This window comes from Spodoptera frugiperda, chromosome 11, assembly GCF_023101765.2.
Source record: "Spodoptera frugiperda isolate SF20-4 chromosome 11, AGI-APGP_CSIRO_Sfru_2.0, whole genome shotgun sequence".
Lineage (NCBI taxonomy): Eukaryota > Metazoa > Arthropoda > Insecta > Lepidoptera > Noctuidae > Spodoptera > Spodoptera frugiperda.
This window is the reverse complement of record NC_064222.1, coordinates 7,661,099-7,684,776: the sequence shown is the minus strand read 5'-3', so window position 1 is coordinate 7,684,776 and position 23,678 is coordinate 7,661,099. Positions and strand designations below refer to the sequence as shown.

The following is a 23,678-nucleotide window of genomic DNA, read 5'->3' as shown; positions in this document are numbered from 1 at the left end:
GCCGGCGGAAATGAACCAACCAATCAGATCGCCGAACGCATTCTCGTTTCGATTTCGTTAAACATAAAACAAACTTGTACTAATGGTGCAGTTTTCCACTATGGCACGTTCCCAAGCCATAGAATAAATAAAGATGGTAGTATGTTATCTGTGGTCGGAGAACACGGTTGTATACTGGCAGGCGCCCACGCAGCCATCAACAGTTTTATGTTTAAATTTCGAACCGCGAAGTTTCGCAGTGATTGGTAGCATCCGTTGCAATGATCAATCTGTTTCAGTGTTGGATTGGTCCTCCAGTAAGTTCACAATATTACTTTTTTTTAACTATTTTTGTTAATTAACCTTGATCATTCTTGTCTAGTTTGGATTGGCTCTATTGCACTCTTTTGTCTAAAGGCTGAAGTATCAATTTCGGATTCTAAGCTTTTGGATGGACTGATAGCATCTGGTTTGGCTAAAATTATGGTTCAAGTGCTTAGTATAGTTTTACAGTAAGTTTCTAATTACCTGAATGTGTTATAATATTCTTTATTACCTCGTTTTTTTCTGTTTTCTTTATTATAATTTTTATTTACCTTTCTCGGTTGCTTTCCCTGGGTTGGAAATAAGAATAAATTATTTATCTTACTCTCTTTCTCTTATCCAATAATTTTCTAAATTTTCAAATCTCTTGTCTTATTTAAACTCTTTTGATTGACACTCTCTCCGACTCTCTTCATCTTTTGACGATCAATATTTCGACTGCTTTCTTCTGTCTATCATTTATAATAGCGGAAACTTCATCTTGAATGCTAATATCATCAAATATAGCAAATTCATAGGAATATAGCGAAGCTCTTGAAATGTATTTTTGCATTTATGGCTTTCCGATGCAGTCATGTGATGGTCTGTGTTATCTCACCATTGAACTATGTAAAGTTTGCGGAATATTCAGACTACTACCCAGAATATAATGTTGTTTGAATTTCTACGCGCAATCAGGAATATTTTTCTATGACTCAACATTAGTTTGGGCTATTTTAGGGTTTTTTCTACGAAGATGAGAGCTAAGTGCTTCTTTGTTGTGCTTTGTTTTTAATCCTTGAATTAATACGTAGTTTAGGATCAGTTTTATAGGTTTGTTCCTTATTTACTTCTGCTGTGGGTTTACACATATTTGTCTTGTTTGTACTATTAAAATTGTTAGTTAGACTACAAATAAAGTACCGTGTTCCTACCAAGATACAATTATAAGCGCCTGTTTCACCACCCTTATACAAGTTGTGTGGGAGAAAATGACCACAATTTAAAATTTGTTTTGTCTCAACTACAAATTATTCTAGATACATTTTACAACAATATGGTCATAGTATTGAATGTGTTTAAGAATGAGTACTTAGATCCTAATAGGCTTAATTATCGTCTGAAAAATATATGTAAATACTTTAAAAAATGTAAATTTCTGGAAAGTGAGTCCTTTAATATGACCGAATTATGTACTAAAATTAACTACTTTATAGATTGTAATGACTATAGTGAAAACTATTTAAACCCTAGAGAACTTATGAAAAGAATAGTGACTAGCAGATCAAGTCTTAAATTAAATACTAACAATGTACCCAAAAAAGGCACAATTCCATTCTACTTTGGTCGTAAGACCCAAACTCAAACTGAAAATCTCTCCTACTTCAATAGTAATACAGAACCGGAACTAAATAAAAACGCGCGTACTTGTATCGGGGAACCTAAAAAAGGTACAATACCTCACTATTTTCAATCATCAATAAAAAATAACTTGTTTTTTCGTTCCTAAACCCGCGACATCGATCTCAAATAACTTTCGGGTACTTCATCAAAATATTGCAAGTGCAATATTTTGATGAAGTACCCGAAAGTTAAGTCTAAACAAGAAATATTGGAATTGACATTACAGGAGATGCGAGACTTGCAAAACGACCCACATGTAATCTGCCTCTCTGAGACATTTATTAAAAAGGGCCACGAAAATTATCTTAAGTTGTCGGATTATGAAATGGCATCAATTTTTTGCAGGGATAAACAGCGAGGTGGCACTTGCATTCTGATTAAGAAGGGTCTTAGTTACAAAGAACTGCCGTTTGTAAAAACACATACCTCCGTAAATACATTTGAGGCCTGTGGTATAGAACTAACGAATGAAAAATTAATCATAATCTGCATATACAGAACGCCTCGGTCCGATCCTTACCAATTTTTAAGTAAGTTAGATAATATCTTACATGATATTTACAAAAAATACAAAACAAAAACCCGTATTATTTTGACAGGTGATTTTAATATAAATACTTTCAAAAAAGGGAAAATCACGCAAGTTTTTCACGATATAGCACGTAGCCATAACATTGACATTCATATTAATGAAGCCACTCGTAAATCGTCTTGTATAGACCATATTTTGAGTAACATACCTAACGCTATTGCAAGAGTACTACCACTTCATCTCTCTGACCACGAAACGGCTCAAACACTTAGCTTTCCTCTAAAATTTCAGACAGCAAAAGCATCAATATATTATATCTATAAGAGAGACAACAATCTGGATAATACACATAAGTTCATAGAATGCTTACAAAACTTGTCTTGGGCAAACATATACATGGAGAACGACGCAAACAAGGCATTCGATTGTTTCCTTGAATTGATGTCTGTTTCACAATCTCTGCTTTCCAAAGGTAAGGGTTAAAATAGACTTAAACAAAAAAACAAAACAAACATGGATAAGCAAGGGTCTAAAACAGAGTTCTAAAACTAAGCGCTGTCTACGATACCAATATTATAAAAATAAAAATCAAGCTAACAAAACCAATTAATATACTACATACTCGACTTTGCTACAGAAATGCATCAATAATGCTAAGCGAAATGCTAATATTAAGTATATTGACAGAAATGACAATAAATGTAAAGCCACATGGGCAGTTATTAAAAGCGAAATACACAATATGAACCCCAAAGATAATATTGAACACATTAAAATTGACAACACTGTCCTTACAAAACCGGAAGTAATAGCTTCCGCCTTTAATAGTCACTACGTTAATTGTAATCCAATTCAAAACAATAACACCAAATGCGCTAATAAAAACCTTATTGCAAACTCAATGTACCTCACGCCAATGTCCGAAACTGAAGTAAGACAACAGATATTATCGTTAAATAATACCACGTCTGAGGGTTACGATGAACTTAGCACCAAATTAATTAAGTCGTGTGTTAATGAAATAAGCGGAGTTTTGACATATCTTATCAACCTATCCTTTTCACAGGGTGTGTTTCCGAATGCCTTAAAACTGTCCCTTGTGAAACCAATCTTTAAAAAGGGTGACAAAAGTAATATGGAAAATTATCGTCCTATTACACTAATACCCATTCTTTCAAAAGTATATGAAAAGTGCATGTATCAAAGGTTAATTAGTTACTGTGAAAAATACAACATTTTGAATAAACAACAATTTGGTTTCCAAAAACAAAAATCAACTACCTTAGCTATTTATTCTCTCTTAAAAACAGTACTGGCGAGTATCAATAGCAAACACCTAACAACGGGCTTATTTTTTGATTTGTCAAAGGCGTTTGACCTAGTTTCGCATGATATATTATTAAAGAAACTGGAGTCCGTCGGAATCAGAGGTTTGTCACTCCAGTGGTTATCATCGTACATAACTGATAGACAACAGAGGGTAGTTATCTCCAAACTTGATGAAAAGAGGGAGATGATATTTTACTCGTCTGAATATAAAAATGTAAAATGTGGCGTACCCCAAGGTAGTATATTGGGCCCTATCCTATTTATAATTTACATAAATGACATAATTAACATAACCAATCATAAATGTATCCTTTTTGCTGATGACATCTCTATTATTGTTACTAGTGACAAAAAAATTAAAAACGTTACTGATCATGAAACGGACATAAATAATACAATTGACATTTTAATTAACTATTTAAATAATAATAATTTATCTATTAATCTTAATAAATCAGTATATATTCAATTCAATAAATCTTATAATGACAAATTTAATTTTAAAATGAACATACCCAAACTTACCCAAGTGACGCAAACTAAGTTCTTAGGAATAGTTTTAGACGAACATTTGGATTGGAAAGCTCAGGTCGACCATGTGTGTAATAAAATAAATAAATTCGCGTACGCCCTTAGGCAAATTAAGAAGGTCACTAGTATAAAAACGGCTGTGATGTCTTACCAGGCATATGTTGAGTCATGTTTACGGTATGGACTAATTTTTTGGGGAAATAGTACTGATCAAGGTAAGCTATTTATGGACTCCCATCGGATGAATCATGCCAACCTATCTTTAAAAAGCTTGGTCTGCTACCATTACCTTCATTGTATGTATATGAAGTGTCTATGTTCGTAAAAAAATATATACAATTGTTTAAAACAATAGATGAAGTAAACTCACGTAGTCGACGTGATCAGCACAAGCATAAACTAGAACTAGAAATTATTCCTAGGATAGTGAAATACAATAAGAGTTGTCCAGCTATGTGTGTGTGTGTCTTTAATAAACTACCATGTGTCTTAAAAACGTTAAACTGTACATTGTTTAAGAATAAACTGTATAATTTGTTGTCACAAAATAATTTCTATAGCATTAAGCAATTTTTGGATTATAGACCTTGATTATACTCTCTTTCTTTGTTATTGTAATATCATGATATGTTAGTAGCGTTTGACTAGGCACTTACTAATTTGCATGCTTTAATTTTAAGCAAAACATGCTGGACCTTATATTTATATTACCAACTTTGTATACCGTGTTTTACGCAAATAAAAAAATAATAAATAATAATAATAATAAATAATAATTATTTTGCGCAAATAATAAATTTTATTATTATTATTATTATATGTGTTTTTAAGGTTAAAACCTCACCCATTTCTGGGGAATTATACCAAAATTGCGGGCTTTTGGCCAAAGCAACTTTGGGGATGAAATAATAATATGTGGTGAGTTAATCAATAGATAAAAACTTCCTGACTATTCTGCATGTGTTAAGTATGACTGCTTTCTGCAGGAGTGTGAATGTGAGGGGATGTAGATCAAGAGTCTTTAGACTTGTGTGTAATGTTTTAGGGATGACGCCGGTGCTAGATATAATAATGGGAACGGTCTTGACTGTGTGAACTTGCCACTGAGTTTTGAGCTCAATGGTTAGGTCTGCATATTTGGATAATTTATTTGTGTGAGTGGAACTTAAGTTATGAGTATTAGGGATTGCTATATCAATTAGGTATACTATTTTGTTTTTCTTATCATGGAGTGTGATGTCAGGCCGGTTGTGGTGTATAGTTTTGTCAGTCAGTATTGTTCTGTCCCAGTACATTTTAAATTCGGGTGAATTTAGGATGATTTGGGGTGTGTATTTATAATAAGGTGTTTTTTCTGGGATGAGTCTGTGTTTGTATGCGAGTGCCTGATGTATGATAGCTGCAACTTGGTCGTGTCTGTGTTTATAATCTGTTTGTGTGATGGATGAGCATGCTCCGGTAATATGCTGTATTGTCTCGGGTTGTCTGTGGCAGTGACGGCAATGATCACTGCCAAGGGTGCTGTCGCGGATTATATATTTTCTGTAATTTTTCGTGTCAATAACCTGGTCTTGAATCGCTAACATGAAACCTTCTGTTTCTGGAAACAGCTCGCCTCGCTTTAACCATGCGTTTGACGCAATTTTGTCAACAATAGGGTTGGTTAAGTCGAGACGATGACGGCCATGGAGCGATTTTTCAGTCCAGGTTTGTATTTTTTGTTGTTTAGATGTTATGGTCAGTTGTTTGGTGTGGTCTGCAAGAACGAGTGGTGTGTATGTGTCTGCCTGACAGATAGCTTTATGAAGTGGAGAGTGTTGTGAACGGTTGAAGAAAAATCTTCTGAGTGATGTAATCTGGTTGTTGTGAAGGTTTGATATGTCAATGAGTCCTCTGCCACCTTCAATTTTAGGTAAAGTTAGTCTCTGAATGCAAGCTCTGGGGTGATGTTTTCTGTGCTTAGTCATTGTGGTGTTGATTAGTCTTTGTAATGTGGTGAGATCCGTTTTCGTCCATCGTACTATTCCAAATGAGTAGGTTAGAATAGGGATGGCAAATGTATTAATGGCTTTGATAGTGTTTTTTGAATTGAGGTGTGTATGTAGTATTTTGTGTAGCCTGTTTTTGAAATTTAGTTGAAGTGTGTTCTTGGTGTTTTTATGGTGAATTTCTGTTGACTGGTAGTAGCCAAGGTATTTATAACCTTCGTTGGGATCTAGAGATTCTATTATTTCGTGGTTCCTAGGTTGGTATGATGTCGGTTCTACATTTCCATTGATGATTGATTGGATTTTACACTTATCTATCCCGAATTCCATACAGATGTCATTCGAGAAGGTTTGTGTGATGTCAGCGAGGGTGTGTATCTCGTTTAGTGTGCCTGCAAAAAGTTTGATGTCATCCATATACATAAGATGGGTGAGCCTTGTATGTTGTGAGTCGTGTTTAATTTTAAATCCTAAATCATTTTTATTTAACATGTTGGACAGTGGGTTAAGGGCCAAACAAAACCACAAGGGACTCAGTGCGTCACCTTGGAAAATGCCTCTTTTAATCGAAATGAACTCAGTTTCAGTAGTTTGATTTGCGTTCTGTATTTTTAATTTAGTATTCCAGTTAGGCATTATTTTTTCTAAGAATTGAATAATAGTGGGGTGAATTCTGTAGTGTTTTAAAATATAAATTAACCAGGAATGTGGGACGGAGTCATAGGCTTTTTTATAGTCTATGTACATAGTGTGTATGTCGCGTTTCTGTTTGAGTGCTTGTTTGGATACAACGGCGTCGATGGTCAATTGTTCCTTACATCCTTTGCTGTTTTTTCGACACCCTTTCTGCTCTTCTGCTAGTATATTCTGTTCTTGTGTATGTTTATATATAGATTCACTAAGGCAAGACGAAATGATTTTATATATGTTCTGCAGGCAAGTAATGGGTCGGTATTTAGCGGGGTTAACAGTATCTGATGGATCTTTTGGTAGCATGTATGTGGTGCCTTGTGTGATGTATGGTGGCATTGTGTCAGGTGATTGGATGAATGTGTTAATGTGTTTGAGGAGTAGTGTGTGAGTGCATGTTAGTTTCTTATACCAAAAGTTGTGTATATTATCTGATCCTGCGGCTTTCCAATTGTGTGTCCTGGCTATAACTGTCTGTAAGAGTTGTAAATCAATCTGGTCAAATTTCATTTCTGGTATATCTCTCCATCTTTCTTTGTCTTCCTCAATCCAGCTGTTTTGGTGGTGTGTGACTGGGTTAGACCAAATATTTGACCAGAATGTGTGTAATGATTCGGGAGTTGGTAATGTTGAGTTATTTCCTTGTGAGTTATTTTGTTGGGACAATTTTCTGTAAAAAAGTTTTTCATTATTGCAGAATTGTGTATTTTGTTTTTTCCTGATCGTCGTCTCTCTATATCTTCTCAATCGGTTAGCTAATGTATTAAGTTTTTGTTTCAAGGTGTCTAGAAAATGTGTGATGTCTGTATTTTCAGCTTCGTGTTGTGTGTGTGTTTTGTATATGCGTTTTATATTATGGATGTGTATCTCAAGAGCTTCCGACCGAACGCCTTTTGCATACTCCGACAATCTTCCAATATTTGCCCTAAGTTCACTAATCCTACGCTCCAATCGTTTTTGCCACCAAGGGACTTTTTCCGGCTGATAGTTACTTTGAGTGTTTTCCCTAATTTTAGCTCCATTAAATTTAGCTGCGGTGTATGCTGCGCAATAAAAAGTAGTCTGTAGAGTGTTGAAATCTGTATCTGAGGTCAGTGTCATTGGGAGTATGTGGGTATTGAGGCAACTTGTAATAGCTGCTAATTTCCTAGACGATCTTAACTTGGGAATATAAGGTCTAGCTGTTGGGTCGGAGTTTTTGAATTTATTATAGGTTTCGCTGTACATTTGCTCTAATTGCTCAATTATTTCAGGTGAGAGGTTTGCAGTGATTTGTGCTAATTGTTGTGTGTTTTGATCGTCAGTGTTTGTTGGCGTTGTTGATTCAATGTTGTCGTTGTGTTGTGTTATCGTTTCAGGTGTTATTTGTTGTGGTATTATATTTGTATAGTCCGGGCTATTTGAACGTATCAAGGCTAATTCATTCCTAACTTCTTCCCTAATCTGATTTAACCGATCAGTTGATAAAAGTTGATTATTCACAATGGATCTGCGTTGGTCTGCTATTCTTTGTGCGGATAAATGTGCGATAGAGGGGCATTTTGAGATAATGTCTTCGTGTAATAGTGTTCTGTAGGTGGTAAAGTCTGTTTCGAGGTTTGTTAAACGGTAGTAGCTTCTAATAATGGTTTCATTTAGATGGTCAGTCCATCTCATTCTACGAGATGAAGTGTGAGTGGTATCTGTGTTGTGTGATGCTGACGGGTCATGTTGTAGTAGGAGCCTAACTTCTGCTTTTATGTTAGAGATTTCCTCATTTGTGAGGAAGTTACGCTGGACAATAGCGCGGCGCTGATCACCTATTCTTTGCTTTGAGGCATTCATTTCAGGGAACTCTGCTGTAAAACGTGCGTGTAAGGGTGTCAGGTAAGTTCTAGTGTTGCTTTCAAGGTCGGTGAGGATGAAGTAATGGCGCATGATGAAAATGTTCATTTGTTTCGTCCACGTTTTACGTGTGCGCCGACCACCTTGGGCGGGTGCAGTAACTTCGGCTGGGATAGCCTCCTGCACAACATCCCTGGCGGAGTGAAATGATAATGGGGATGAATTGGCTGAGCTTGATTGATGGTTGTTGAGGTATGATGCTGGCGATGAAGGTACGGATGAGAATAATGACGATGTTGGTGAAGAACATGTTGACACTTGGTCATGTTGTGCTGCAACAGCTTGTGGCTGGGCAGCTTGCGATACGGTGCCCTCCCCAGAGTACGAAGGGCAGCCCGGGCTGGAAGGCCCGGGGCGGGATTCTCCGTCGTTGTTAACTTCGGTACCCGCCTGGGGTATAACTCTACTTCTTAGACGCATCGCATGTAAATATATGGAGGGGTTTTATTATGAGAGGGATGGCCAAGAGTAGATATGAGTTAAAGAGTAGTAAGTACAGAGTACAGAGTACCAAAGACATAGGGTTAAATAGATCTAAGAGGCATTGAGAAAATGACAAGAACAGAGGTTTAGGAAAATAATACATTTGGCCTGTGACTGGGTCAAATGTATTGATGATTGGGACCGTTAGTTGGAAGGGTATCGCCGAGGTGTTCGTGGCTTGATCATTTGTATCTCCTATAAAGGGTGAGTCTAGGTGTTAGTGACTTAATTATAGTTCATGCCTTCCGTAAGCCCCCCCACCACGTCAAGGTGGCCCCTACAGGGGGGTTATTATTATTATTATTATAAAAAAAGTGTCCGATAAACTTATGTGACAGATAGTGCATACAATTTACGTTCTTAATTCAAAGTTATCTTACACATAGCGGCAATCCAGACATTGTGAAACAAGTCCTAAATCTTCTGAGAATCCTCCATACCAAAAATTGTTAATATGTACTAAATCTACTAATACGTGGTCATTAAAAGCATTCTTTCTATAACATTTTCTAATTTTCTAGTACATGTCAAAGACAATCCGGATCGCATACATGTGCGATTTCTTAGAAAAAGACATTGAGGGACAAACGATAATTCGTTCCATTAAAACTTTTTTATAGTCCAAACTTGGAGGGTCTTTAGGGAGAGGAGGAGGGGGATCGAAGAAAAATATGTCTATTTGAGAAAATATTTTTAGATTGAGTCCATGAAAAACAGATTGCTTAGTTATTATTTTAATCAGATTTACTGTAGATACCACGAAGATATTAGATGTTAATATTCGAATCAGTTAGTAGTGGTCTACACGACCATGAAGTATGTTATTATTAAATTTTCTTTTAGTGAATTTAGTGTTTGTGTCAATTTCTCTGAGAAATCTATTGCGGCTCTATATGGGAATAGGTATTTGCGGCTTTAATTGGTTTCCATCATCTTGTTTGCCTCATATCCCATTAAAAATTAATGTTAGTCTTAGATAATTAACTACTGTCCATTTATTCGATCTTTGGATCTTGATATGAGTATAAAATTGTAAACGGCACATAAACGCATGATTCTATTGTTATAATATACTTATAATATGTATATTTCAACTAAGTCTATTACTGAACGGAGCTTACACAATAGAACAACGTACATACGTTAAGCCAATAGTAGGTACCTAATCAGAACTAATGTTCTTCTACAACTATGTAGAAGCTCAATAAATATAGACTATTTGAATAATGAACATTACGGGGCTTTTCCACCAGAGATGTGCTATGTAGCTATGCTACAAAGATGTAATAGCTAAGCTGTGAAACTATGTGACCGTTTCCACTGGTACTAAGCTATATAGCTGTGCGAGTAAGATGTGCTATGAAGATGCGTCGCCGCAAAGTAGCTATGCTAGGAAGATGCGCAGTTCGAGTATGCGATGTATCGATAGTAGGGAAGCCATCCATAGCACGCATCTTTCCATATAAAAAACATAGCTTACCTGAGTCCATTTCCACCAGTGCTAAGCTATGTGTACCAAAGAATACGATTAGTGAAAGACAATTCACAATAACGTAGCATATCACATCTCTGGTAGAAAAGCACCCTTAATCATCTATTGAGCTGCGTGTAGGTTGACTTTACATTAAATTTTCAGAATAATTAATCAAGTTTCAAAATTTCAGTATAATACTCGGTTTTCTTAATCGCATCTTTGTGCTTAGACGTTTAGACTCATTTTACATGTTAATATTATTATAAAGCTTAATATAATTCAATAATTTTCATTGTATTCTCATCAAATAGGCCCACGTAGAACTTTGTTTGAACACATTATAAATATATACAGTACACACATTATAAATATATACAGTACACATTAATGCTATTATACCATCCACCATATTAAATTTTTAGCCGGGTTGCCGGGGCTCCTGCTCGAAAATCAGGAGTATTTTTTTTTTTTTTTTTTTATGGGACAAGCCCGCCACAACCTCCCATACCGCTGCAACTCCTGTAAGCCAGGATCTACAGTAGATACAAACATGAAAACACCGGAACACTGAAGTCCGGCGCGTCCCAGGGAAATGAATGACTGTCTTGGATCCCGCAACGAAACAAATCAGAAGATGTTATTAGAGGAGAAGAAAAGAAAACGATAGTTTCCACTTCCCTCGGTGAATTTAATGCAGGAGACAGGATGACTTAAGCCTTAAGGCACAAAAGAGACTGCACAACTGGGAGAAGCCCAGTCGCCAAGCACCACGGAAATTTTACTTAAAACTAAAATATTAAATGCTAATACTAAATGGGTCCTATGCGTGAGCTGTTATACTTGCTTCCAATAATAGGTATGGCAAAAACGCCTAAACGCACGGAAATTTGCTCGAGACTCCACAAGGTCCGTGTAATAAACTACACCTGATGAAACAATTAAATTATCCAACATAGTGTCACGCTCAGATTGCCAGAGACCACACTCCCAGAGTATGTGATGGGCGGATTGCTCATGTTGCAACTCCACTGTCGAACATTGGCACCATGGTGAATCAACGAGTTTAAATGAGAACAATTTGCTTTTAAAGTCGCCATGGCCAGTAAGAAATTGGGCAACACAGTGATCCACCTCCAACCATGTCCTCTCCAGACGCTCATGCACGGATGGAAAGAATTGATAGAGGTGGCGGCCCTTGGTAGAAGATTCCCATCTAAACTGCCACTCAGTCAGAAGTTCATCCCAGACGTCCGTTAAAGGCTTGAGCAATCTATCAATTTTGCTTCGATCACGTTATGCTAGAAAGTTTGCGGAAAAGTTAGGTCTCGCATTATAGTACATGGCAGCACGTCGCTGCACCTCAAGATCGACTGGAAGTAGTCCCGCGAGCACAGGTAGGGCCTCTGTGCTAACCGTCCTATAAGCCTTACACAGAAAGATCAAGGCTAGACGCTGACCTTGGAGAAGCTTTCGCCGTACCGCGCCTATTGTGGCCCTATCAGCCCACACTGGTGCCCCGTAGCACACGCATCCCAGGTAGGTTGCTCCGTAGATGGTTCTGAGCGTAAGAAAAGAGAGACCCCAGGTAGCCTTCGAAATTCGCGTGAGCGCATAGAAATTGTTTTTGGCTTTCTCACTAATAGTCTTAATATGTTCAATAAAAGAAAAGTTTCTTTCTAGGACTAGACCGAGATAGCAAACCGACTCCTTACGTTTGACGGGAACGTTATTGAATTTAATAGACGGCCATGATTTCAAATTTCCTTTAAGCAATAAGCAAAATCAGGAGTAGGAACGGGGTGGTTTTTAGTAAGTAACAGTCTGACACTCCCTCTCGCCTCGCCTAAGGTGGAAGAAATTATTGGATGATTTGCCTCCCCTCAAAGAAAAAACATTAAAATGTAATTGCGTTCTTACTATACTTAAGGATAATTTTCATATTGTACAGCTGGGCTTTTTTAGGCTTTTCGAAAATTCTTCAGTAGTAACACGGAGTCTGAAATTGTTCCTAGTATACGGCAATAGGTGATAGACAGATTTTCATGTGTTCCACATTTTTGAAATAAAATAAACAAAGTAAGTACTTATACATCAACACGACAGGAAATTCTGAAACTATTTTCTACTTACCTATGTAGCCACGTAACAAAAACCGGGTGCGAATAACATCGTAAAACCCCAAACCTTCGTTTATTTCCCAAACCCAAACCCCCGCGGCTATCGGACAAAAAGAAAATCTTTTCAAAACCCTTATACACAACATGTAGGTACGTCAACCAAATTGTTTGGTGTGTAAGAAAGATATAATAGATTGATTGAGTACGTACTAGGGTTGCCGACTAGACTGTTAAAATAGTATTGTACCTACTGGTTTTCACTACATTATACTTTTCATTTTTCAACAAAAATAAAATATACAAAATACTGTTTTCAGTATCAACATGTCGGATTAATACTAAGTTTGAATTCTAATAAATTCAGTAATAAATATGCATTACACATAAGTTGCACGAGAAGCACTAAAAATATCTTTAGAATATTAAAAAATTAAATACATGAACTAAATATACTGTAGTTCTTGTAAAAAAAGCAACCCCCTATACGCATCTAGCTACTTACCTAAGTACATGGTAAATTGTATACTTACGCTTTCTAACAAAGATTACTTACCTACTAAAATATCAACCAAATCTCAGGATCAATCTCTGTTTTTTTTTTGCAGAAACTCCATGCATAACTATATAGGTAATATCAAAAAATCGATATCTATTTACTGCTTAGTTTTGCATTGAGATCGGTTAGTTATTAGGCAATTTCTGCTCTTTCGGCAATCTTTTGTTGCCTACTTGCTTACAAGCAACAAAAGATTAACCAACTATAATTGTTCCTATACTGAAAAAATCTTTATTTTCTTACCTGTAAACCGAATGACTTGGTTGACCGTACAATGTTGGGGACATGGGGAAAATCTCACGTGCACATCAGACACGTTCTGTTGTTATCGCGAGATTTACGCGCGCTTCAACAGTAAAACAAGATGGCCACCGTGGCATAATGGCGCCACTGCCACTATTTATATTGATTCTTCCATATTTTTTTTCTTTTACCGTAAAACGGGGTGAATAGAAACAAATCAGGGGTGAATAGGAACAACATTTTGTTGTGTTTTCACGTAATTTAGAACTGTTTACACCATTTAAATATTTTTTATTAATTCATTATTAAAACCAAAAATATGAAAACAAACTAATAATCCTAATAAAAAATTGTTTCTATTCACCCCCTGAGTTTCTATTCACCCCATTTTGCCGTTATCTAAGAAAGAGTTTATTGTTGTCAAAATTGTTAGCACGTCTCGTCTGTTCTAGGAACCAGATGGAAATAGTTTACAAATGTTTTTAAGGTTTTGAAGTCAGTTCTTTATTGTCGATAAATATTTCTTAACCTTGATTTAGTATAGCTAGGTTAATTTTGTTTGTTAACATCTTACACCATTTTATTTAATGGTATAAGCTGGGCAAGCGAGCAGATGGATCTCCTAACGGTAGGTAATCGCCGCCGCCCATGGACGCCCGAAACACTAGAGGCGTTACAAGTGCGTTGTCGGCTTTTTGGGGGTTAGAAATTTTTAAGGGTTGTTGAGGAATCAGGGTTTTGTCGGATTGGAAAGGGAGGTAATTGGACCTCCGGTATCCTCACTTACACAACGAAACCCAACGCAAGCGTTGTTTCACGTCGGTTTTCTGTGAGGCCATGGAATCACCCATGTTGAACCGGCCCATTCATGCCTAGGCATGGTTTTCTCACACTTGACAAATCACTACTGAAATGGGTGGATACATTAAATGATGTCTAGACCTCTAGTTACTCTAAAGGAGTAAATAAGTAGGTCCTCCTTGCTAATTTGAATTTTATTTAAGTACCTACAACCAAGTTTGAGGCACCTAAAAAAATAACTTCTCACATTAATCTTTAATTTTAATTATGCTTCAGGTACAAAATCTTTTATATTCTTCAACAATATAAAACCTGCTTCTTTTACATAAATTGAATATTTAAGTACCTTGCAAAAAGTAGGTAAAGGTCCCAACTCAACATTGCGTAAAATTATTTACGGGGAAATTAATGGCCAGTTAGGAACGGAAACCTCTTTGGAGATTCCTCCTGTAAACTGGAATGTTCATGCGAATATCTTACGGATTTGTAACGTATTTTATTTAACTTTGTAATTTCTTTTTGTATTTCGAACAAGAATCCTTTTTTTTCTTTGTTTAAACAAAAGGTTTAGAATGTTTTTCGAACTGTTTAATTTATACAGGAGTAATATAAAAGGTCCACGTGTGCCTATGTTGCTATAAATAATGTTACTATGTAGCTATACCTATGGAGTTTCTTGCTTCTTATACTCCATAGAAATCTACACTTTGGAACGAGCAAATAGTTTCACTAGAGGACTGATCAACAGACAGACGATATTAATATTATTACATTTGCTTTGACGTTCAAAAGTTCCTTCCTGGTCTATTTGAAATAAGTAATTTTAACTTTGACTATAAACTGTGCTTTACTTACATAGATTTAGTAAGATCATTGTTGCTAACCCATTGAGTCTTTATACTTTAAATAAAGATCTATGACTGTAATAGCCTAGTAATTGTAATGGCCTAGGGAGGCCGAGATCGCAGAAAAAGCTACGAAAACTGAAAAAATACATCCCAAAAAATACATACCAAACAAAATTTTATAAAATAAACACAGAGAAAAATAGAGAAACATAAATAACTCAGAAAACAAAATACAATGTCCACTAAACAAAATAACAAAACAACAAAGTACGGTATTAAGTAAACCCATTTATCATTCTACAAGCGCAGTAAAGTTTCATTCAAGCGAAGCCTTGGACCGGCTACTGCCACTGGCAAGCTGACTCGTTCAATATAAACTGCAGCCATTTATTATTTAAAAAAATAAAATGGAACGAGTAAAGATGGCGGCGTAACGGAATTTGACGTCATCGGGTTTAAAGGCGGGAAAATTGGGAAGATGTAATATGGAGCGTAGGATTAAGAATAGCAATAATGAGATTGCTTATGGTTTGTGTGTGGGAAATGGAGATGTGTTAATTAGTACTGGAGGGATACCACGGAAAACCGACGTGAAATAACGCTTGCTTTCCGTTTCGTTGTGTTTCCCAATTACCACCACCCCTGTTCCCTCTTCTAAAATATCTATCTCCAAAAGGCCGGCAACGCACATGTACTTAATGCCTGGTGTTTCGGGGATCCATGGGAGTCGGCAATTGCTTACCATCAGATGATCCGTCTGCTCGTTTACCGACTTATACATATAAAAAAGCCTGTAGAAGAAACTACCCCAATCTATTTTTCAGTACATTTTTCATTATCTTTTTTTAAAATAAAGTTAAAAAGCTCTAGTTATTGGGCGTACTAATTTGCGTTTTCTGCATCTAATGCATTAACTGTAGAGTTACCTAATAGTGGCGTGATGTATTTTAATCAAATATGACCTTCAAAATTCAATATAACTCGTGCAAAGAGGGTGTAACTGAACCTAACCTAGACCTAGCCCAACCCACCTTCCTTTTCCCTTGAAAAACAGTTTAGTTTTTTTACAGAATATAATACAAGTTTGATTTTATACACTTTTATTTATTCATATTTAAGGCCAATTTTCCAACGTCACACTCAAGCCCTTAAATAGGAAATGCGAGAGACCAACTTATAGTGGTTTTACTAAAGATATGAAAGCACAATACAGTGAGCCAGGTACTTACTTATCGACCCGACTTGTCAACAGAATAGAAAGGCCACCCTCTATCCCGCTGTGGATATAGTGGGACAAACTCTACCTATTGTGAACTTGTTAGGTTCCGGGAACATTTATTTACTTACTAAGTTTTCGGTCCTAAATGTAGCAACAACGTGAAAGTCTTCTACTTATTAGGATTTTGGGATTTCGCATGTTTTTATATACAACTAGCTTTTGCCCGCGACTTCGTTCGCGTGAAACATTCGTGGTGACTTCCAGCAAATTTTTGGTTTTAACCACATAGTTCCCGATCTCGCGGGATCTCTTCAAAAATGAGATGTGGAAGATATTCCAGGGAACTCTTCAAAAATCAACATAATGAGCTCTGCGTTTGAATTTAATAGATGTATACTCACTTAGGGCATTGAAAAAATAGTTTAAAAACGGACTTAAACTAACTTAAAACTAAAGAAAGCTACGAATTATGAATTTATAACAATTAAAAAAGAAACTATATTACAACCTATCCTCTATGCTATAATAACCAAGCTTAAACTAAATAATTTAAAAGAAACGACTTAAATCTAATCTAATTAAAAAAAAAATTAGACTTACAATTTTATTAAAAAAACTAACTACAGTAACTACTAATAATCGATATCAAACTAAACCTACGTTAAATAGTTTAACCAAAAAACCAGGAAAACCCAACAAATAAACTTATTAATTGACAAATACAACGAAACCAATTTAGAATATACGAAACAGCAGGACCACTACAGACAAATAATCATACGACTGATAATACACTTTTTCTACGATAGTACCAAAGCGCTCGGCCGATACCCAACCAAATGAATGTAACGAAACCATAGCGCGATCTATTTCATCCATCCATCCATCTATCGAGGATAAAGACAACTTGGATTATTTATTTATACTCCGTTCGGGCATTTTCTTTGTACTAAAAGTTTAATTATATTGATATTATTTTTTTCATACCTTTTTCTATTTATTTACTTTTTTTCGATGAATTAAAACAATAACATGAACCGAAGTCGTGTAACGATCGACATAGAATTATCTATACTCCGTTAGAGCATTTTCTTTGTACTAAATGTTTTATTATATTTATATTATTTTTTTCATACCTTTTTACTATTTATTTACTTTTTTTCGATAAATTAAAACAATAACATGAACCGAAGTCGTGTAACGATCGACATAGAATTATTTATAAATAATTTATTTCTTATTTTTATTTTTTGATTTTTGAAATAAAAATATATCTATGTCCTTTCTAAGGTTCTAAACTATATCTGTACCAAATTTCAACCAAATCCGTCAAATAGTTGCGGAGATTAATGGTATAAGCATAGAATGTTCGACGTGATTCTTTAATTTGACATAACTTTTTTATTTATGAACCGATTGACATGAAACAAACACTAAATGTAAATTTAAGCATCCCACAATATATTCGTGAAAACCGCATCCAACTCGGATCAGCCGTTTCTGAGATTAGCGCGCACAGACGAACAGACAAACAGACAAACAGACAAACAGACAAACAGACAAACAGACAAACAGACAAACAGACAAACAGACAAAAAAAAAGTTAATTACATTTTTGGGTTCGACATCGACATAACAATAACCCCTGCTATTTTTTTTATTTTTATTTTCAATGTACAGACAGCACTTTTCTACGATTTTATTATATGTATAGAAGATATAGATTTAGAATTTCATAAGTCGGAAACCAACCTAGTTCCCAGTTAACACATATTAAACAAATCTGAATCATCTGACCATCGGAATCTACCCAAAAAATCTAGAATTCGACAATTGTTTTATCAAAATCACCCATATGCTGTAAAAGCACTCACAAGTCACATTAGACAAGAAAAGAACTGCCTCTAGTTTAGAAGATCAAACTCAAAATTGTATCTTTACCTTTACATAATAAGGCATGTATTTGGTTTTTACCCGAGAAAATATTGAACAGGAAAATTGGAGTCGACCTATCGTCTTCATTTCACTAAACGCAAAAAATGGTGACGAAATACAAAAGTGGGGTTATAAGAGGTGCCAAAATGCATTTCATTTCCTTGTAGCTATTTGTATAATGAGAAGGGATAATGATGTAGCCAATGGGGGGTATGGACAAGAAAATATTGTGAGTGAGATTAAAGAGTGTTAGGCGGTAAGTTAGGGAGATATTGAAACACCGAGTACTGAATCAATACAGTCGTTTATTACAAATTTAATATTAAACAATTATAATAATGAATATTTAGCTGGATACACTAATAAAATTGATAACACACTACAAAAGAAACACTGGAAAAGATGGATGAATAAGAAGGAGTATGAGGAAATATGAAGTGTATCTTAAGAAGACGCTTTATTGAGGAGAATAGTGTAGGACATTGTTATCACGGTAACCATTTTTGATTCCCTTGTATTAAATGAAACATTCCTTAGCCATCCCCAAATAATTATTTTAGCCATCCCAAAATCCCATAGCCATCCCATTTAACCGCATATTATACTATGCAGTTAAATGGATAAGGCCAATCCAAAATGATATTTAAAGTAGATAAATATAAAAGTAACTTTGAAAAACCCTTGATCTTAAGGTCGATATTCGCCTGAATACTCTTATTCCCACATACAAATATTTGTTAGTAGGTAAATGGCACACGTTTCGACTCGTGTTTGCCTCAAGTGCCTACGTCACGTCACGTCATGGCGTCAGGGAGAATGGGAGATGCATATATATACCTGAAATATAATATATATTATACGTATGCTTTAGTAGCCAATAGTTTAATACAGATTGTGAATCTTGCCAAATTCTAAACCGTTTAGAGTTTAGGTGTAGTGTTAGCAGGTGTATCTGTCTATGTAGGTACTTAGTTCGCAATGCCCCAACTTCCTACGTTTGTTTTCGACACACGGTTAAAAAGTGAGATTTTTCATATCTTGTGACTGAAGATTCATCTTTATAATTACAATTAGCTCAGATATTTAATTCTAGCAATTTTTATCATTATTTTACGTACCCCAGTACCTATAGAAAGCAATAAATGTATGCAAATGATGAATCTCCAAACTTGGATAGCTTCTACATCTTGGATGTCGGATCCAAGATGTATAACTTTAGTGCCATATTAACTATTGATTCAAATGGCTAGTTCTAACAATACATAACACTATTTTCGTTGGCCTTTTCCTGTTGGTCCTTTTGGATTAAGAGTTTTCAATTCTGGCCATCATTGATTATTGCAATAGCCGCGGGTAAGAGTAGTAGTGGCGATCAATTTGTTCTACCTGACGTCACCACGCTTTTACTAAAAAAACGTTTGGTACTAAAATGTTATTAATCATATTAGTCATAACAAATATAATTACATTATGATTTTATTGCCATAATCGATTAAATCGTGTGTGATTGTCGGTAATATAACATTTTATCGTTCTCATCAAGTTTTACGATTTCTATTCAATATAAATGTAGTTATATACTTACGTCCAACTATTCTTATTAGGACGATGACGTAAACCAAATGATTTATTTCGCTTTGGCTTCGAAAAGATCTCTATCTAGCAGATAATCTATGTAGGTACCTATCCTAGCCAATGTTTTTAACTTTTTATGTTAAACAAACTAAAATAGATTTACCTAATCTTACCTATGTTATTATAACTGAAACCAGTTTATTTATCATGTTTCTTCGTAAATTATATACACACATAACACACTAAACTTTAATGCATAAAACAATATGCTTAATATAAATTAAATTAATAATTCGGAACGCGCCAATCCGTCGCGCCGCCATTACGATTTCCCGGCAATTAGTTTGACAGCTGTCAGCTTCAATTTTCAACATGGAAGCTCTCGAATGCGCGCGTATTTTAGCAAAATCAAAATGGAGTCACGGAATGGTCCTTTGGGGCTTCAAATTGTTTAATGAGAATTTTCAAACGGTTAGAATTGAAAGTGGATGATTGTGATTGGTTGAAAAATGAATTAAGATTTGTTCTTTAGCGAATAAGGAAAGAAAATGATTGGCTATAATTTAGCTATGCCTTACACTAAATACGCAAGGGCTATATAAACCCACCAGTAATGATATCATCCCACCAATACCAACATTTCCGGACTTACAGCGACCTAACCGCGAAACATATCTGAATCATCTCCTCATTTGTGGCAAATAAACAAAACCAACATATACAGCGTGTAACAAAATACCCATATACATCAAGAAGCACTGAAGAATACAGGTTGAATAGAATCTCTACACAAAGTTTCAGCTCAAAATACGTTTTAAAAAAATTGGTACCAAATACTTGGTGTCGCATGGTTCTTGATTTTAAATCATACAAACGTATCACAACACTACAAGGATCACTCACTAATATTACGAAAAGTTTTTGTAAATCTGATCGCCTAGTACCTATCCACCTAATCTTAATTCGCACGAAAAAAAAAATGGAAAAAAATCATAACTTCGTTCCATGAAAACATGAGTTTAAAAAGCCCTTCCCGTATCGTTTGTTATGTTATCTAGAAACCGTGCACTTGATATGTATACCCCCTTTTTGTTACACCGTGTATATACTCAGTTCAGTTTATCTAGAATGTAGATAGATGGCTGACATAAACCATAGACGCGTAGATTTCGTAAATAACTTCGATGGCAAGGTGAAACTCCTTGCTTTGCTCACCTACTTTGGCTGCCCAAACAGTAATGTATAAGTAAATAAAGAAGTATTGCCAGATGGGTCTGTTTTGTAAACATAGGCCGCGTATTTTCTAGTATTTTATTCCTATTATAGGGACGGTGGACTCTTACGAATAAACGTGTCATTTAAAGATTTTTTTATCGATGTTTTAAAATGTGCCACTTTCTGTAACTTGCGTTATGTGAGTAAGGTTACCGGAGGCCTAATGACACCTTTCCCCAATCATCCTAATCTCGTATTCCTCAACAACCCTTAAATTCCTAACCACCAAAAGGTCGGCAACGCACTTGTAACGCCTCTGGTGTTTTGGATGTCCATGGGCGGTTGCGATTGTTTACCATTAGGTGATCCGTCTGCTCGATTATCGTCTAATACAAAAAAAGAAACAGTTCTAAGACTATTTTGGGACGTTAAATATTATTGGCTAGGTGATAGTACCTAGGAGTATAACAGTAAGTAGTAACAAAGCGTACTACAGGCGCCTGATGAGATGGTAAGCGATCACTGTAACCTAAGTGCACTTGCAACTTCAAAGACGTTGCGCATCGTAAACTTTATTTTATTATATTTTCTTCGGAAAACTTACAGCTAGGATATAGTGATTAATTAATGACGTGGCCTGCATCCAATCAGTAGCCATCCTTGTCTCATTATGTGTGGATTAGACATAAACAGATGTGAATTACCTGTTTAAGTTTATGCCAACTGAGTGGAATAATAATTTTAATAATTAAGAATCTTATGTACAAGAAATAAAGTTTATTTCTTATTGCTAGTTAACCAGACGAATATCTACTGTTTAATAATATGTCTCTCTCTCTTTGTTTGTATAGCGCAAGCTGGGCGGGCGTGGCAACGCCTGCTGTTCCGCGACGAACAAACGCACAAACATATTCACCGCGGTGAACAACTTCTTCGCTGATTCGCCACTGGTGAATCAGCTCAAAGGTATCATGGTAAGTACAATCAAGAGCTTATATTAATTACTATACCTATAGCGTAATTAAATTTTATTGTTTCATCAGGTGTACCATAGTTCATTATACGGACCTTGTGGAATCTAAAATAAATTTCCGTACGTTTAGGCGTTTTTGCCATACCTATGCTATTGGAAGCAAGTATAACAGTTTACACATAGAAGCCATTTAGTTTTAAGTTAAATTTCCGTAGTGCTTATCGACTGGGCCCCTCCCAGTTATGCAGTCTCTTTTGTGTCTTTAGGCTTAAGTCATTCTGTCGCCTGTATTAGATTCACCGAGGGAAGTGGAATCCGTTTCTTTTTCTTTTCCTCCGTCCATCAGGAAAATGGTCCAATGGGGTTGATGCCCGACTTGGAGCTGCGGACTACCTAACGTAAAAGCAGGAGTAGAAACAGGGTGATTTTTAGTCAGTAAGAGTCCAACACTCCCTCTCGCCTCACCCAAGGCAGGAGAAGTCATTGGATAATATTTACCCCCTTAAACACCCACAAAAGAAGTTAAAAATATACATTGTAAACTCCCAATATATATTCCTTTATCGTTCGCTACAAAAGTACGACGAACTATTCTAAATCCGCAAGGGTATTCACAAGTTAGGACCGGCTTACCCGGATAGAAACTGATCGGATCGACCCTGCAAATTGGCGTTGAATGTGTTCCAAGTTATATTGTACTGGCTACATGGTTAGATTGGTCTGGGATTCATTGGGTTAGGTTTTGAAGTGTCGAATAGTTTGTTATTGGGTTGAGGGTTATTTTGTTCTTGTTGTCTAGTGTTTTGGTGGTTTAGTTCTTATATAATAAGTGTGACGGTTTGTAGAAGTAACCATGTACTTTTAAAGTGTATCTGAAGTATGTGGGGTAATTAAAGGTAATTTTTATTATGTAATAAAAAAGACCTTTATTCAGTAGCATTTTTCCGGATTGTGCTAACTACCACTGACGATTTGCATCACCTAAAAGTTTGGCTAATATATAATGCCTTCGGCATCAAGCCCACCTTGTGTACATATTTATGTGCATAAAGAATTAAATTAATATCTTCTGGCCCTTTCCATATTGGTTTTGGTTCAGCACTGATTCTTAAGACTCCTAATATTAGTCTATAGTCTTAACCGAAAGCGGAATGTCATTATTTTATACCGAGCATCCTTTGTCTGCCGCCCACAAACCGATAAAGGCATAGAAACCCTAACCATTTATTTAAGAGCTGACAATAAGTCCAACCAAAATATGGTATATCAGCCACAGTCTTGGTAACACTAATTACATTTTTTTTACTTTTCGAACCGTCTCAGATTCACATGACAATATTGCATACCAACCTAATTTGCCACCAAGATTTGTGCCACCGAAATTGTTGGAATTCTCGAACATTCTGTCCTCAAAGTTCCTCCCATTTGGAAACTACGTAACATTGTCAAGTATGTCGTTACCTACATCCTTGAGTGCGAGAGGTACTTCCAAACGCGGGGGAAATTCGCGACCTTTTACCAATCGAAGTTACCGTTACCGAGTTAATATACTTGACTTATTGACTTCCTACAGAGTATGAAGTGTCTACGTAAGGTTCT

General features: G+C 35.8%; 1 protein-coding gene across 3 annotated transcripts in view; it reads left to right on the top strand.

Moving 5' to 3' along the window:
* LOC118274847 (neo-calmodulin) overlaps positions 1-23,678 on the top strand; it is a 42,053-nt gene that overhangs the window by 5,519 nt on the left and 12,856 nt on the right. For 2 of the 3 annotated variants that reach the window (XM_035592584.2, XM_035592585.2), the window contains exon 2: positions 21,958-22,080. In XM_035592584.2, the coding sequence (XP_035448477.2) occupies positions 22,078-22,080 (3 nt within the window). In that variant the 5' untranslated portion in view covers positions 21,958-22,077. Of the gene's footprint in view, positions 1-132; positions 297-21,957; positions 22,081-23,678 lie in introns of those variants that run through there. The other variant, XM_035592582.2, reaches the window with a different exon arrangement.